The sequence below is a fragment of the Salvelinus alpinus genome, chromosome 16, assembly GCF_045679555.1.
Source record: "Salvelinus alpinus chromosome 16, SLU_Salpinus.1, whole genome shotgun sequence".
NCBI lineage: Eukaryota > Metazoa > Chordata > Actinopteri > Salmoniformes > Salmonidae > Salvelinus > Salvelinus alpinus.
Window position 1 is genome coordinate 22,740,617 of NC_092101.1, and position 17,605 is coordinate 22,758,221.

The window sequence follows — 17,605 nt, forward strand, 5'->3', positions numbered from 1 at the left end:
TTGCAGCAACGACCTGGGGAATAGTTACAGGGGAGAGGAGGGGGATGAATGAGCCAATTATAAACTGGGGATTATTAGGTGACCATGATGGTTTGAGGGCCAGATTGGGAATTTAGCCAGGACACCGGGGTTAACACCCCTACTCTTACGATAAGTGCCATGGGATCTTTAATGACCTCAGAGAGTCAGGACACCCGTTTAACGTCCCATCCGAAAGACGGCACCCTACACAGGGCAGTGTCCCCAATCACTGCCCTGGGGCATTGGGATATTTTTCAGACCAGAGGAAAGAGTGCCTCCTACTGGCCCTCCAACACCACTTCCAGCAGCATCTGGTCTCCCATCCAGGGACTGACCAGGACCGACCCTGCTTAGCTTCAGAAGCAAGCCAACAGTGGTATGCAGGGTGGTATGCTCCATTGAAGAACTCTGGAGCTCTGTCAGAGTGACCATCGGGTTCTTGGTCACTTCTTACATAGACAGGTGTGTGCCTTTCCAAATCATGTCCAATCAATTGAATTTACCACAGGTGGACTCCAATCAAGTTGTAGAAACATCTCAAGGATGATCAATGGAAACAGGATGCACCTGAGCTCAATTTCGAGTCTCATAGCAAAGGGTCTGAACACTTATGTAAATAAGGTATTTCTGTTTTAATCTTTAATACATTTTGCAAACATTTCTAAAAACCTGTTTTTGCTTCGTCATTATGGCGTATTGTGTATTATTAAAGCTGATCTACCCCCTAATAAACATTTTTACAAAAATAACACACTCCCTAAATCATTAATCCAAGCTTTATTTCAAAAGTTTGGCTTTAACAGTGCAATATGGTGATAGACATTCTCTCTAGGGACAGTCTTCTGAAAATCTCTATCAGTTGACAAGGCTGCATAGCAGGGGTGACACAGTGGGGAATAACAGTTCAGTTACATTTTATCCAGTTGAAAATTGTAGAATAGGATTCAAGGCCAATCACATGCTACTGTGGCCAGTGTATAAAGCTCAGGCTTACTCTCGCTCTCTCTCTAGCCCTGGACACAGTGAATCAGGTGTAATGGGCCCTCTCTCACTCTCATTCCCCTTGACCCCTCACTCTCCAGCCCAGCTCAGCACAGCCTCCTTCCCCTCCCTATCTCTCCTTCTACTCTTGTTACACATTCCAGAGCGCACCTCAGTTCCCGGGGGTCGTCAGGCAGTGGGGAGGGATGGAGAAGGAGAGGGAGAAGAGGAGGGTGGAGAAGGCGACGTGATGCTTGAAATTCTGCTCACAGCCAAAGCAATTTCCTGGCAAGCGCGGTGCTGTCAGCTGCTCTGATGGCTAGCTGTGAAATATTGTGGCTGGGAGTGGGCCGGCAGCAGGCTCTGGCAGCCTGATGGATGGAGCCCAAGCGGAAGAAGGGGAAACAACAACAAAAAAATAGAAAAAGAAAGCAAAACGCAGCCGCCATTAAGGCAGCTCCATCACGTAGTTGAAGGAGTTCCCAGGGTCTAATAGAGGCAGAAAGCCCTCTAATCGGCAACGCTCGCCAAGCTAAACGGGAGGAGGTAGTTGGGAACCACCCCTTGTTAAAGCACAGCTCGAATGATGGGGTACTGTATGTAATGGTGCGATTTGAGCTGGCGCAGAGCTCCTGCAACGATGGAGTTGGATTGGCTCACCCGCTTTTTTTTCTTCTGTTAACAATGTAATTAAGAATCTAAAAGAAATGGTCGCACAGCGTTGGGTCACTTAAATGGCCGTGCTCCAGAAGTTTTCTCTGGAATTATATAAAAGATTAAATCTGGGAAGCCAAAGTGAATCTCCAACAGAATCTCTCAGTCTCCAAACAAAACGTCACTCTGGTGATTCCCCCTAAAATGTCAAGGACAATGGAAGTACAATGATACAGTGAAGTGCAATCCAGCCCACAATGTCAACTGAGAGCCAGCATAACAGTCTCCTAATGCGCTGTCAATCACAGGCAGACAGGACTGTGAGGCTGAAGCAGTGATTGATTGTTTCTTAACAACCCACCTGGACCTAGAGAATTGTTCATATGAAATTGTAATTAAGCAATTAGAGACAATTAAGAAATGTAGAGAGTGAAAGTCAAAAGACAATCTGAGTGTAGAGGCTTTACAAATTAAACCTCTCAGAGAAAGATGCAGAGAACGGATTGTTCCGGCAGAGGCTCCCTACAACTCAATAGAAGGACTCGGGCTCAACTTCATCTGAACGGGTGTTGCTGCAGTTTAGTTTAAAGCGGAAGGTCATATGAATTTTGTCCGACAAGTACTTATCTGCTGCATATTAATTAGTCTGGGCCTATAAGGGCCATAAACGGTTCGCTTATCTTAACACAGAAAAAATGCTGCTGATTTAAGCAGGATTACAGACTAGCTAAATCTCTCACAAAGCATTTAGCATTTGCTAACTTTTGCTCTCTGTTCACATTATTACCATATAGCCGAACATGCTAAAATGGTACTCCATCATCCAGGGCAAGTAGTGTTTATAAATGCAGAATAATTTACCTACTACTGTACATACCATTTTCCTTCCAAATTATATATTGTCTATACACAGCACTTATTTATATTTTGAATTCTGACACATGCTCACTATAATATATCTACTCTGGATTGTTAATTGGACTCGGTCTGTCATTTATTGGTTTCTTGTCTTGATAATTTTTTGATGCATTTGTATTGTATTTGTAAGACATACTACTGCACTGTCGGAGCTAGTTACATAAGCATTTCGCTGCACCTGCAATATCACCTGTAAATCTGTGTACGCGACAAATAAACCTTGATTTAATTTGATAAAGTCTATAAGTATGCCTGTATGACTGGAGAGCAGTGAAATCAGTGATACAGTGCGGTCGGAGCGGTGGGTGAGTCCAGGTGTGCTGCAGAGAGAGAACAGACGCGGTAGTGTTCAAGCCTGTAAGCCCCTCATTCTCTCTCTGCCACAGACTAATTGATGGACATATTTGGCCCTTTTTAACACAGAGGTGACATGTAATCAAGCTAAACGGGCACTCAGACAGCACTCTGTGGCTGTTAGCGCTTCATAAGCAGCTGCATCTGTCTGGAATAGTGCTGAGAGATTAGAGCTTTTTGAGGTCGGTTCGGTTCGAGTATCAATAAATAATCACGGTTTTTGATTTTGGTTTCTATTCTTTATTTAGTTTTATACATGAAATGCATTATGAAATAATGATGTTACAATTATTTTAGAGATTTTTAATTGAAAATATTCCATTGTCTCTGTCAGGTGCACATTGGGTAGACATCAACAGAAAAATAGGAAATTAATATGAAATAATCAAATATTTCAGTTGTATATATTACTTAGTTTTTATTTCATTACTTTATTATATAAAGTAATCATCTCACCTCTGCTCAAGCAGTAGAAGTCAGCAAGCCACGCCATACTTTACTGTCTTTAGTCATCCTATTTAGCTTGCCTGCCTAAGTATGCTGCAGAGCTGTCTGACAAAAAAAATATTTTACTCGTTATTCAAAGTAGATAAGGTATAATTTCACAAACTGTCTCTGTCCTTCTCCTAGTTTTGTTGTGTACATTCCTCTCTCGTGCGGTCTATCCAGTCTGTGTGTATCTAACCTTACGTAAAGTGTATCCGTCCAGAGATCTGTATATAATGACAAGATGCTAATGTCTATGCCCTAACAATGGGAGTCGTTGTCTCAAACACTGGAAGGCAAGGCAACAAGGTTAGCTCCAAAATAAATCCATAGAAACACATTATGTTATTTTGGACAGATTTTGGCAAGAGTAAAACATCTCGTTTCGCCTCTTCCTCTCTGATCGTCTCTGAGCTGGAAAAAACTGGCGCAATGGATTATGGTCATTATAGTTAATTACCACTTTCTGCCCTGAACTAGGTTGAAAACTATAACTCCCTTCAGCCCAGCGTCCCACATAATTATTGACTTGATTTCTCCGATTTCTCTCGTGAATGAGATGATTTCTCTCTAGAGAAACAGTGCGTTGGGCTCACACAAAAAACTCACTAAATGGAATTCAAGTAATTGAACCAACGTCAGTCAAAGAGCTGGCCACAGTCACAGTCTGTTACTCCATCTACCAACCTCCCAACATCTCACACACCCTGAGTCTGTTTGGTGGATCTATGCTCCCATTGTGTCACCAAAGCATCTTGAGTACAAACTGCACACACCAGAAAGACACCCCAAATGGGTTCCTCCGCGGTGTCATTTTCTTGTTTTTTGCCTGTGAGAGCCAGACAGTTCTGCCTCAAACTGGAGGAGAAGCAGTTGAGGAATTGAAAAGGGGGAGTAATGATGGAGACAAATTGCCCGTAAATCTCAGAAATGGATAAGAAATGGGCCGATGACACCAGAGGACATCTCAACAGACAGACAGAAAGAGCCGTTTCCCAAAGCCCCCTGAATACAGCAGACAATGGCTCCCCACAGAAAGAAAGGAAAAGAGAGAAAGTACAGCCAGGAGGAGGAGGGGGGATTTTCAAGGTGCAATATTCATCTAAACGGCATGACCGCACCTAATACATTTGTTTCAGATAGAAAATGTATTTTCTAATATTAAAAAGGTCAGAAATGAACCATGGCAATACTGGCCCTTTTGTCATCCTTAACAAATTATCCAAAATGGCGCTGTCAGATTGCTGGGGATACGTTCACTATGATGAATGTTCTGAGTAATCAGCCAATCAAAAATAATTCTTATTTTCCTTTGATAAATGGGCTGGAAAAGCATTGCTTTAGGTGGGAGATGAGTTCATTTGTTTCTTCACTCTTCCTTTTTTTAAACAAACACCAAGGAGCTTGGGAACAGATTATATGTTCCAATGTCCTAAAATTCAGATGGATTCAGCGCTATAATAAGGACATAAGGTGTTAGACTGCTTTGAGGTATTTTAAAAAGCAATTAAAATCTGTAATTAATGAAAATAAATCTTTGTCAATCAGGCTTAGATGGATTTTTAGAGATTATCAAAAAGGAGGGATCTTTCTCGAATGAAAGACAGATTCAATCACAGATTCTCAAAGATAAAAAAACTAAACGTGTATATTACTAAAAGGGATTAAATAAATGTTGTTGCAGTCTGTCTGTCACTGAGCCCTTTCCTAAAGCTAGAGAAATGGCTTTGGTTTGACATTTTTCAAGAGTCAAATGGCTGTTGACAGCTTGAAATCCTCTGTGTCTGCAACCATCTGCCAGCTAGTGGGAAGCGGACAAATAAAGAGTAACATGTTAGCCCGGCATGATCTCCTCCTGTTGTCCTCAGACCGTGGCCTTGTAACCTCATTAGTGGATGTGCACAGTGTGAGACAGCAGTGGATGGAGGGCCAGGCCCCTGGCCATAGAGCTGGCACTGGGATTGGCATCTGGGAGCCCCAAATCTGAGTGCTGTGTCTGATGTGATTAGCTGGAGAGAGGCGGCCCAGGTCTCTCCTCTGACAGGGCCAGTCGGCCACAGCCAGGCCAGGCGATGGGATGGAGAGAGTGGGGCTGATGAGATGTGGGGACATGGCCCTGCTTGGGATTGCACTGTATGGGTGAATGTAGTGCTGAGGGTGCTGGGGGGTTCAGAGACTGTGAGGTGGTGGAGAGGTGGAGAGCTTAACGAGAGTTCTCCTTCCAGCCACTGGATCAGCCAGTGGAATCATAATTACACATGTGGGCAGGCAGACAGAGGTTCTCTCCCTCAGACCTTGGTTCTGCACTGAGCTACATGTGCATGTTCTCTATGGGAGTTGGAGTGCATTAGAGTGAGACTGTGAGGGAAAACAATGTATGTGTGTGAGTATGACAGTGAATGCAAATGTGTGTGTGTGTGAGAGCGAGAGTACCTGTGTGTGTTTGGATGTGAGTGTGTAGTTTGCAGAAGTGTGAGGGACATGAGTGGATCACTCTGCCGTGAAGGAGCCCATCGATCAGCATGTCAGCGCTGGGGGAAAAGGTTAAGCTGAGAGCCGTGCCCCTTTGCTCAGCAGAACGCCCTGGTCTTATCAGGATTAGAAAGTGTAAGAAAGGGCAGACGATTCCCAGGACAGACTCTGACCTTCAGTAATCTAACAACCTGCGTTTCCACTTATAATTAACACGAAGGCAAAAAAACACAAGGGCCCGTTCCTCTAACAAAGAAAGTGCAAGCTGAATATAGAGTACACTACAGACACTGGCCCCTCAGTACAATCTAATGTCCCAGAGACCTACACTTTGCAGAGAGCTGCTGAGTATCAATCCTACAGCACACCTTTCTATAGTTCTCAACCACATGAGTGCATAACCTTCTGAACTAAGTCAACTGGAAATAGAGTTTAGATTCAGAACAGTGTTCAAACCTCAACTCAGGTGTTTTATATAGCTAGTATCTGTCGAATTTTAACATATTCTTGACTCTGATAATGTGTTGCATGTTGTGTGCTGCAGGGTGAGGAATAGACAGCCCACACAGTAACTACAGTACGAAGTGTGTAATACAGGTGTTGGTCGCGGGTTGGAGATTGGGACTCACTGGGTCTTGACTGAGCTGGACGATGAGCTGCTTGACGGCGTGGAGGGTGGGGTGGGCCCAGGGGGATGGCTCCTGCCAGTGACGGTTGAGGTCAAAGCCCATCAGAGAACACCTGGAAATGAAGACACACACACGTGAGTTGAACATTTGCAGTTACCTACAATTACTACTGATGCTGTGGCTGTATGTGTTTATATCTAATCAATTAAATCAACAATCAAAATTTCCCAAGAAACACAGATCTTTATTTTATACGAACAATCAATTAGCTTTAGCTTCCCTATCGGAGATCTAAGATCCAATATATTTCACTAGAAAGTAATTCTACTGTAGTCAAAGAGCAGCTAAAGCCAGGACCTCTAGTCAGAGGTTGCAGGTTACAGATGTTTTATTGAGCCTGTCTTAACATTTAGTGTAGTTGCCTGGTTTGGCTCCCTTACAAGTCAGAATATTCTAGAGAGAGCTCAGTGACTTTCAACGTGGCACCGTTTATAGGATGCCACCTTTCCATCAAGTCAGTTAGTCAAATGTCTGCCCTGCTAGAGCTGCCCCGGTCAACTGTAAGTGCTGTTAATGTGAAGTGGAAGCGTCTAGGAGCAACAACGGCTCAGAAGTGGTAGGCCACACAAGCTCACAGAACGGGACCGTCGAGTGCTGAAGTGCGTAGTGCGTACAAATCGTCTGTCCTCGGTTGCAACACTCACTACTGAGTTCCAAACTGCCTCTAGAAGCAACGTCAGCACAATAACTGTTTGTCGGGATTTTCATGAAATTGGTTTCCATGGCCGAGCAGCCGCACGCACACAAGCCTAAGATCACCATGCGCAATGCCAAGCGTCGGTTGAAGTGGTGTAAGCTCGCCAACATTGGACTCTGGAGCAGTGGAAACGCATTCTCTGGGGTGATGAATCACGTTTCACCATCTGGCAGTCCAACGGACGAATCTGGGTTTGGCAGATGCCAGGAGACGTTACCTGTCCCAATGCATAGTGCCAACTGTAAAGTTTGTTGGAGGAGGAATAATGGTCTGGGGCTGTTTTTCATGGTTCGGGCTAGGCCCCTTAGTTCCAGTGAAGGTAAATCTTAACGCTACAGCATACAATGACATTCTAGACGATTCTGTGCTTCCAACTTTGTGGGAACAGCTTGGGGAAGGCCCTTTTCTCTTTCAGCATGACAATGCCCCTGTGCACAAAGCAAGGTCACTACAGAAAAGGTTTGCAGAGATCGGTGTGGAAGAACTAGACTGGCCTGCACAGAGTCCTGACCTCAACCCCATCGAACTCCTTTGGGATGAATTGGAGCGCCGACTGCGAGCCATACCTAATCGCCCAACATCAGTGCCCGACCTCACTAATGCTCTTTTGGCTGAATGGAAGCAAGTCCCCGCAGCAATGTTCCAACATCTAGTGGAAAGCCTTCCCATAAGAGTGGAGGCTGTTATGACAGCAAAGGGGGGACTAACGCCATTGCAATGCCCGTGATTTTGGAATGAGATGTTCGATGAGCTGGTGTCCACATACTTTTGGTCATGTCGTGTATATGTTTACTATACATCTTTATCTTATCTGACATGTCACAACTGAAGTTCCTTCTGGAAAAATAAAGTAATTCTCGTCTATTCTAGAGTGGCTGTGGAAGGAAGGACGCTGGGCTATTGAGCTGCTGCTGCTCAGTATCCATGCTTCCCGGGGGCCTGTGTCTGTGTGTCAATGCCAATGTGCAAGCAGGCATGCCTGAAATACTAATCTGTGGTCAGCACTGATTGATTCTGATCCCTGCATGCATCTGTTCGATCGCCCTCCAGATGCAGTGTGCTGCTGAGCCCACAGAAAGGCCAATCAGGCCTCACTGGGAGGGGCAGAGAGAGACACTCTTATTCACTTCATATTAATATGGAGCTTATCACCATTCAGCCAGGCCGACCGCATCATTTTCCAGAGTTGATGAAAACAACCTTTAAGGGTCAACAATCAGCAACAAGATGTTTTTAACCCCTGTCATCATCAGAGCAGATGTGATTTACCATTGACAGACTGGGTGCAGCGCAGGGTAACAACCACTAGATGGCAGCCACAAACACTTTTATTGGCAGCACCAGAGTCTCAGCACATTTGTATTCCTCATGTCCAACCCATTAAGTAAAAGGCAATTATGGAGAGGGAGGAGGAAATGATGCCCATGGAGCCTGTGCCTCAGTGCTAAACAGAGGCTGGAACGTATGGCCTCAGAAACAGCAGCACTACAACTAAACCCTGTGAAAACACACTCAGCAGAGTGTATGAGTCACTGCAGGGCAGGAACAGGCAAGATGTAGACGAGTAAGGGGAGAGTGGATGTGGGTTTATATGTCTGTGACACAAGTACTCTAACACATCCCCCACTGGTAAATGTGTGTGTGTCTGGCTTTACACACACGATTTGGTTGACAACAAGCACTGGAGAATAAGAGGGGGAATTGACTACTGCAGCTATTACATTGATCTGAACTGTCAACAGAGGAGAAAAGAGATGGCAAAATCGGAAAGCCAGCAGGTCATATTCCAGAGATGGCGCGGTACCCCATCCAGATATACCCACACATGGCCTTTGGTTTAATTCATATCTGTAATAGCAGCATCTAGTGGGCCATAAATCCTCTGGTAGGAGACCTACACAGTGGGCATTACCAAACACATCATCTCTCCTTAGCTCTAGCAACGTGATGCAGCCTAGTCAGATATCTCTATCAGAATCCATCAAATGTACAACTTTTCAGAGGTAGACCTCAAGCAACATGATGGAAATTACTACAGCAGTAAATGTCATAAAACAACTGAACAGCTCTTTTAGTCCATGAAGAAACGGGTGATTTTATATATTGATAGTAGAGCTTACCTGTAGTTGCCTAAGTAGACGCCGTCAGGGTTGAGCATGGGTACAATCTTAAAGATGACATGGTCACGCAAGGTTTGGGCCACAGGGTGCTGGCTGACTAGGAAGTCAATCACTCCTAAACAATAAAACATGGAGATACACAAGAGAGACTGTCAGGGTTATTTCACTCTGACTGGAAAGCATCATGCTCAAAGCTATTCTCTCTCACTCACACCCAGAAGCAAGCATGGACAACCACACACACACACCCGCACACACTCCCAGTAAAATGGACTTTAAAAGAAAACTCAAGGCCCCAGTTAATTGAGTTTTGAGTAACAAAAAGAAAAGGGCAAAAAGAGGGCATTATATAAATCTGAGGGGAAATCTGAGACATCCGTCCACAATCGATAGAAATGGAATGGAGCTGACAGTGGGATAAAAACAGACAGCGGACCTAATTAGCCCACAGGGCCTCAGCCACTGAGTGAGGGAGATAATGCTATTTGCCACAGATGAGACACAGAGACAGCGAGAGTGAGAGAGTTGGAAAGAGAGAGACAGAGAGAGATAAATACATACTGGCTACTGAAAGCCATCCGCAGCCCTAGACTGAAGCAGGATAATTGACAGGTAAATAAGAAGCAAAGAGGGCCGACAGCCAGCCTGTAGCCCTCCCTCCCCATCCCGCTACAGCCGCCCGCCCCACTCTGTCCTGCTCGTTACCATTAATGGAGGCATAACAAGCTCTCTAATTGAGTCAATGTGGCAGGCAGGAGGAGAGATGGAGCGTGGGACACAGGTACAGGCCACAGAATGTGCCATCTAATTACTCTGACTTCCTGAGATTACTTCATGCACATCTGCGTGTCGGAGCTGGGGCTGGTCCTTTGTGGAGCTTAAAGTCACATTGAGCTACATGGGCTGTCTGCTCTCAGGGCTCTGGGGTGACCAAACACTACTCCACAAACTGGGAGCTTTTAACGGTTTCCTATGCTGCATTGTCAATGGAAAGTAAAGAAGATCCAAGGACAAGCTTTAGCTTAAACTTAAACTATGATATTAGCTCAAACTGTAAAAAACAGGTAACCCCAGACTTCAACCCTAACCCAGACCCTTGCCCTAATCCTAACCCTTGTCCCCAAAACCCAAGCTACAAACAGGCTAGCATAATAGTCTTACATACACTCTTAGAAAAAAGGGTTCCAAAAGGGTTCTTCGGTTGTCCCCATAGGATAATCCTTTTTGGTTCCAGGTAGAACCACTTTTGGTTCCAGGTAGAACCCTTCAGGGTTCCATGTTGAAAGGGTTCTACATGGAACCCAAAAAGGTTCTACCTAGAACCAAAAGGGTTCTACCTGGAGCCAAAAATGGTTTTTCAGAGTTCTCTTATGGGGACAGCCAAAGAACCCTTTTAGGTTCTAGATGGCACCTTTTGTTCTAAGAAGGTAGCCTTGTGTCCATGCTTTATGTAAAACCTCTTCAACCGTCATCTCATTAACTGTAACTCACTCTTTCTTCACAGTTCAGATGTCCTTGATTTTGAGGAGAGAAACTCTCCAGGAGTTCAGTTACTTGTCGACAAAACAAGAGGCTCTTCAGGTGAGAGCTAATCTTAATAACAGCCTGACAAATGCCAGACATGTTAAGAGAGGTATGAGTGGAAGCCAAGGCTCTTTTTGAATAATCTGCTCCTTTGCCACTTTTTTCCCTGTATTTCTATGAGAACTTGATAAACTGCTGGTGAGATGCTCCACCTGGGCTGTGTGTCCGTGTGCGCACATGCGTATTAGGGATGTGTATAGAGCACCAGGTTGGAGACAGAGACCTACCTTGGCAGATGAAGGATGCAGGCGACTCCCCAGGGTGTACACGGGCTGTGAGGACAACTAGCTTCTTCACCTTCTCTGGATTCTGTTGAGCTGGAGATGAAACACACACAGGTTAGATGCATGCATATTCGGACAACAGGGCAGCACGGGGGCGCCCTGCTGTCAGAATGAATTGGTCACTAAACACACTTCACAAGTATGTGCTGTAAATTAGTATTCAGCCAAGGGATAATCACCCAGAAAACAGGATAAAGTGGATAAAACATACAGTGACTACTACACACTGGTGTAATAAGGAACATACAGTATATATATTTATCATTGTTAAAAAGGGACATTGTGGCCCATTGGAAATTATGTGACGTGTGTGCTCATGAGGCTCCTCTAACCCATGTTGTGCAAGGACAGGCTCTTTGTAATTCAGCAAATTCAATTCCATGTGCAGTTTTCCCCACTAAAGATGCTACAATGACCTCCAGATCCATTTGGAGATATTCTGCTGGAGGTATGTTTTCACAATCTACATGATGTCCATGATAGACTGCCCAGCTTAATGCACCATAAATCAAATCTGCCTGCTATTTTCTCTCTGTGAAAGGACCATTAGGAAATGAGGAAGAATTGCATTCAGGCTAATAAAATCGTCTGGATGAATACCGGTGCTGCTGGACAAAAAGCTCTTTTAAAATGCTGATCTGCCTCCACCTGCTGCGAGTCACGCTCATTTCTATTCCTGCCTGCTCTGTTCTGTTCTGTTCTGCGTGGGGGACGGGGAAACAGGGGGCTCTGGCACAGCAGCAGCCTTTGTTCATGTAGCACAATGTTCCCCTCGTTATCAACTACATGATGGGCTGTCCAAACACCAGGCCCTGCCTCTCATTTCCAAAGAGAGCAGGCAAGTTTCATTACCATCAACATGGTTACCTGCTGAATGGAGCGCTGGTATTCACCAGAAACACAGAAAAAGTCCCCCTATATCCCTGGATCTGTTCTGCCTTCACAATGGACCCCTCTACCTCACTACGTAGTTACACACCATACTTTACCACATACAGGTCAAGCCTGTCTTCACTTGCTTTGTCTCTTATTCAATATAGAGGATTACATTCCATATAGCAGATTATATTTAACTAGATTATGATAATTGTATATATCCCAGTAGTCACAAAGAGGAATGCATGAGTTTTGAATCTTCAGGGCGTCCATTGGATCAATAAGTGATAGAGAGACGCCAAGCACAATGGAGAAGAGGATGGATTGACACCTTGGCCGGTATAGAGGAGGGGGTATCACTGGTACACAAGTCAACCCACAAAAACGTCCCCCTCACTCTCAGCCCCGCACATGAATCATTAAACAAGCGCATGGATTATTCATCACACTCTTTGAATTATACAGTGGGGAGAACAAGTATTTGATACACTGCCGATTTTGCAGGTTTTCCTACTTACAAAGCATGTAGAGGTCTGTAATTTTTATCATAGGTACACTTCAACTATGAGAGACGGAATCTAAAACAAAAATCCAGAAAATCACATTGTATGATTTTTAAGTAATTAATTTGCATTTTATTGCATGACATAAGTATTTGATACATCAGAAAAGCAGAACTTAATATTTGGTACAGAAACCTTTGTTTGCAATTACAGAGATCATACGTTTCCTGTAGTTCTTGACTAGGTTTGCACACACTGCAGCAGGGATTTTGGACCACTCCTCCCTACAGATCTTCTCCAGATCCTTCAGGTTTCGTGGCTGGCGCTGGGCAATACGGACTTTCAGCTCCCTCCAAAGATTTTCTATTGGGTTCAGGTCTGGAGACTGGCTAGGCCACTCCAGGACCTTGAGATGCTTCTTACGGAGCCACTCCTTAGTTGCCATGGCTGTGTGCTACGTGTCGTTGTCATGCTGGAAGACCCAGCCACGACCCATCTTCAATGCTCTTACTGAGGGAAGGAGGTTGTTGGCCAAGATCTCGCGATACATGGCCCCATCCATCCTCCCCTCAATACGGTGCAGTCGTCCTGTCCCCTTTGCAGAAAAGCATCCCCAAAGAATGATGTTTCCACCTCCATGCTTCACGGTTGGGATGGTGTTCTTGGGGTTGTACTCATACTTCTTCTTCCTCCAAACACGGCGAGTGGAGTTAGACCAAAAAGCTCTATTTTTGTCTCATCAGACCACATGACCTTCTCCCATTCCTCCTCTGGATCATCCAGATGGTCATTGGCAAACTTCAGACAGGCCTGGACATGCACTGGCTTAAGCAGGGGGACCTTGCGTGCGCTGCAGGATTTTAATCCATGACGGCGTAGTGTGTTACTAATGGTTTTCTTTGAGACTGTGGTCCCAGCTCTCTTCAGGTCATTGACCAGGTCCTGCCGTGTAGTTCTGGGCTGATCCCTCACCTTCCTCATGATCATTGATGCCCCACGAGGTGAAATCTTGCATGGAGCCCCAGACCGAGGGTGATTGACCGTCATCTTGAACTTCTTCCATTTTCTAATAATTGCGCCAACAGTTGTTTCCTTCTCACCAAGCTGCTTGCCTATTGTCCTGTAGCCCATCCCAGCCTTGTGCAGGTCTACAATTTTATCCCTGATGTCCTTACACAGCTCTCTGGTCTTGGCCATTGTGGAGAGGTTGGAATCTGTTTGATTGAGTGTGTGAACAGGTGTCTTTTATACAGGTAACGAGTTCAAACAGGTGCAGTTAATACAGGTAATGAGTGGAGAACAGGAGGGCTTCTTAAAGAAAAACTAACAGGTCTGTGAGAGCCGGAATTCTTACTGGTTGGTAGGTGATCAAATACTTATGTCATGCAATAAAATGCAAATTAATTATTTAAAAATCATACAATGTGATTTTCTGGATTTTTGTTTTAGATTCCGTCTCTCACAGTTGAAGTGTACCTATGATAAAAATTACAGACCTCTACATGCTTTGTAAGTAGGAAAACCTGCAAAATCGGCAGTGTATCAAATACTTGTTCTCCCCACTGTATATACATATATCACGGTCTGTAAAAACAAGCATGACCTAATACATTATAGCTCTTGCTTTGGTCTCCATAGGACAGCCCCAGACCTGGGGAGATTTGAGGGTTCCGGGGGTGATAAGAGGGGACTGTGGCTAATGTTGTGAGGGTTGTGAGATGCTGGAGGGCTGTGAGATGCTAGAGGGCTGTGCAACTTTAGCCTGAGAGCAGGTATCAGAGAGCCACTCAGTGATAACAGACGTTACTCTGCAGCTTGACCACAAATGATCACTATGTTTGGAAAGATGGTCTTAAGAAGTTTATAGCCACTGCTGAGAGGAAGCCCGACCTGTTAGCAGAACTCCACATGAGCCTTATTGTGTTGATCGCTACTGTTTGTCAGGGCCAAATAGTATTTTGCCCAATAGAAGAAAACTGTACCAATGCACTTCAGTAAAGCTTGAAAACTGGGAAATGATTGTCACAGAACACAGGTCAGGCAGCCATCGGAGGTCGACATTTCTCCACATGTTTAGTGTTGCTAATGGCTGGAAGTAATTGTGTGCCTTATTTCTATGTACACAAACTCAATATCCTATTGATCCCCCTGAGCTTCTCCTGAGCAGAGAAAATTCTAATTGGAAATGGGCTGCACACCTTTTCGTCTCTTTAATTCCAATTACGATTCTAAGGGCTTTGGAAAACATGGGTTGCTGGTGTGAGGGGGTGTGCGTAAACATAAAGTATTATTCTGTTTTTAAAGGAGAAGAAAAAAAGATAGTTCCCTCGCTTTCTCTCTTTGCCCTTCACAGAGACAAATGACTTTGCCATTCAGGAGTCTCGGCAGAGCCGCCGGGGCATTGGTTGTAAATGTGAGTGCTCACCAGGCCCAGCGCTCACTTGGGTGTGAAATTCCATCAGTTATAAATTCCACCTTGGCCTCGACCCGATGCGACATGGCTCCTGATGCACAACAATGGAGCAGTGCCCACATAGTGCCGTGGGCGAGCACAGGGAGCGCTTCATTCAGAGAGGACTTAACGGAGTAAACGTAGCATGCACACAAAGCCCCTTCACATTAAAACCAACAACCTTGAAATAACAGCCACCTCACAACAGAAATCTGTGTGGGATTCAAAAATAATGCTCTTGTACATATATGTTTTATGCTAATTTGCCATTGCGCTTCATCAGTGCAATTTCCACCAGGCTTGCAGCTTAGAGAAGATCTACCGTTTATCTTAGTGCAGTGTATAGGGAGTGCCTAGGATCCCTGCTGCCTCCTCAGCCAAAGCACTCCCCTGCCTGCAGCTCTCTGTCTATCTGCCTGCATGCCTCTGCCTCTGCCCAGCCGAGCGTTCAGCCAAACAGCACCACAGGTTCCCAGCCCCCAGAGCACAGCACACAGCTGCAGTGGCACATGCTGGCCAGCAGGTGCCGCTAAAGATCAGCAGGGGGCGCTGTAATCCCCACACATCCGGATACATGGAAACAGAAGGAGGGAGTGAAATACAACCTTTTAAAACAATACAAATATGCAGTAGAGGCAAATTCTCCTGCAGCATCATTGAGTTATTTGCTCACTTTATTTTGGTTAAGCATTGGAAAGACAGTCTGATGCATGTGTGTGTGATGTATGCTATCCAGGCGTATACACTGACATATGATATTGCAACACTCAAGATCCAGGATAAGGAATCAAAATAAAACAACCACAGATGGCCGAGTCAATGAGTCAATGAGAGTTTCTTACTGAGCAGGTCTCCATGTAATGAACCTCTTAACACTACCATCATCACAGACCTCGATGGGCCTGTCACAGCACTGCAGATAAGGAGGGGACTTACATTAGGAAAGTCACAAGAGTCAGGGAGGAAAAAGTATAAGTCAGTGTAAGAGGGAGACTGTGTGTGTGTGAGAGAGAGCGAGAGAGAGAGAGAGAGAGAGAGAGAGAGAGAGAGAGAGAGAGAGAGAGAGAGAGAGAGAGAGAGAGAGAGAGAGAGAGAGAGAGAGAGAGAGAGAGAGAGAGAGAGAGAGAGAGAGAGAGAGAGAGAGAGAGAGAGAGAGAGAGAGAGAGAGAGAGAGAGAGAGAGAGAACTAAAGGTAGCGAAAGAGAGAGCAAGAGAGAAATAGAGGGAGAAAAATGTCTGCCCACACCTTAGCATAAAACTGCTCCCTCAGCATATTTCTCACCTGAGAAAGTCACATACGCCACATTACCGCTCAGAGCTTGAAAACATTTTAAGATGTCATATTACGATCAGGTCTGATAAATATGTAAATTGCATCAAAGAAGAAAAGTGTCTTTGACAAACATCCTAAATCTAATGAAATTTGAAGGTCACTCTGATTGTGCAGTTCAGCGTTTTTGCCATGACAGTCTCACCACTTCTAATTCAGACAGATAAGACTTGGAAAGGCTTCTGACATAATACAATTAACTGAGGTCGTTGTTTTCTTGAGCTGGATTCATGGGATATCACATTCTGCAGAGTACAGTTTTTTATTGGATACTACTGGCATTATTCAGTATTCATGTATTAATATGTCTGTTACGGCTCCCGAGTGGCGCAGTGGTCTAAGGCACTGCATATCAGTGCTAGATGCGTCACTACAGACACCCTGGTTTGAATCCAGGCTATATCACAACCGGCCATGATTGGGAGTCCCATAGGGCGGCGCCCAGCGTCGTCCGGGTTTGGCCGGGGTAGGCCGTCATTGAAAATAAGAATTTGTTCTTAACTGACTTGCCTAGTTAAATAAAATAAAAAACTGCTTTATCTCATTGAGATGATGCATGTTGTTTATTAACTCAAGTACTGTAATTTATGGTTTACGTAAAACACACAGACCATTCAAACCAGTGAACAGCCAGATGAGTAGAACAGTTGACTGAGTTGTATGGGGCTGTGAGAGGGTGAAATGATGCTACAGTCACACACTGCTCCTCCATTGTCTCTGTGAGGAGAGACCAGTGCTGCCTCCCACTGTCCGAAGACTTTATTAACCCAGCCTCTGGCCCTACCAAGGCCCTACTCCCTATGAATGCACTGGAATAAATGAGCTTCACTTTGCGTGGAAGTGGAAGCACGACACGTGCGTCATATTCGCGACGTACAGTAGCACGGTCAATCCCGGATTAAAGAAGGAAAACCAGCCGCGTCGCGGACACTGACGTATTACTTCCGGACAGGCTGAACACCTTCTTCACTCGCTTTGAAGATAATACAGTGCCACCGACGTGGCCCTCTAAGGACTGTGGGCTCTCCTTCTCCATGGCCGATGTGATAAAGACATTTAAGCGTGTTAACCCTCGCAAGCATGCGCAGACCAGCTGGCTGGTGTGTTTACAGATATATTCCTTCCCTCCCTATACCAGCCAGTTGTCCCTACATGCTTCAAGATGGCCACCATTGTCCCTGTAC

General features: G+C 45.0%; 1 protein-coding gene across 4 annotated transcripts in view; it reads right to left on the reverse strand.

Annotated features, from left to right (window-relative positions):
• Positions 1–17,605, reverse strand: part of LOC139541152 (cytosolic carboxypeptidase 6-like) — a 422,006-nt gene that overhangs the window by 35,707 nt on the left and 368,694 nt on the right. For all 4 annotated transcript variants that reach the window (XM_071345454.1, XM_071345450.1, XM_071345449.1 and 1 more), the window contains 3 exons: positions 11,204–11,293; positions 9,393–9,507; positions 6,516–6,627 (listed from right to left, as the gene is read on the reverse strand). In XM_071345454.1, coding sequence (XP_071201555.1) covers positions 6,516–6,627; positions 9,393–9,507; positions 11,204–11,293 — 317 coding nt within the window. The remainder of the gene's footprint in view (positions 1–6,515; positions 6,628–9,392; positions 9,508–11,203; positions 11,294–17,605) is intronic.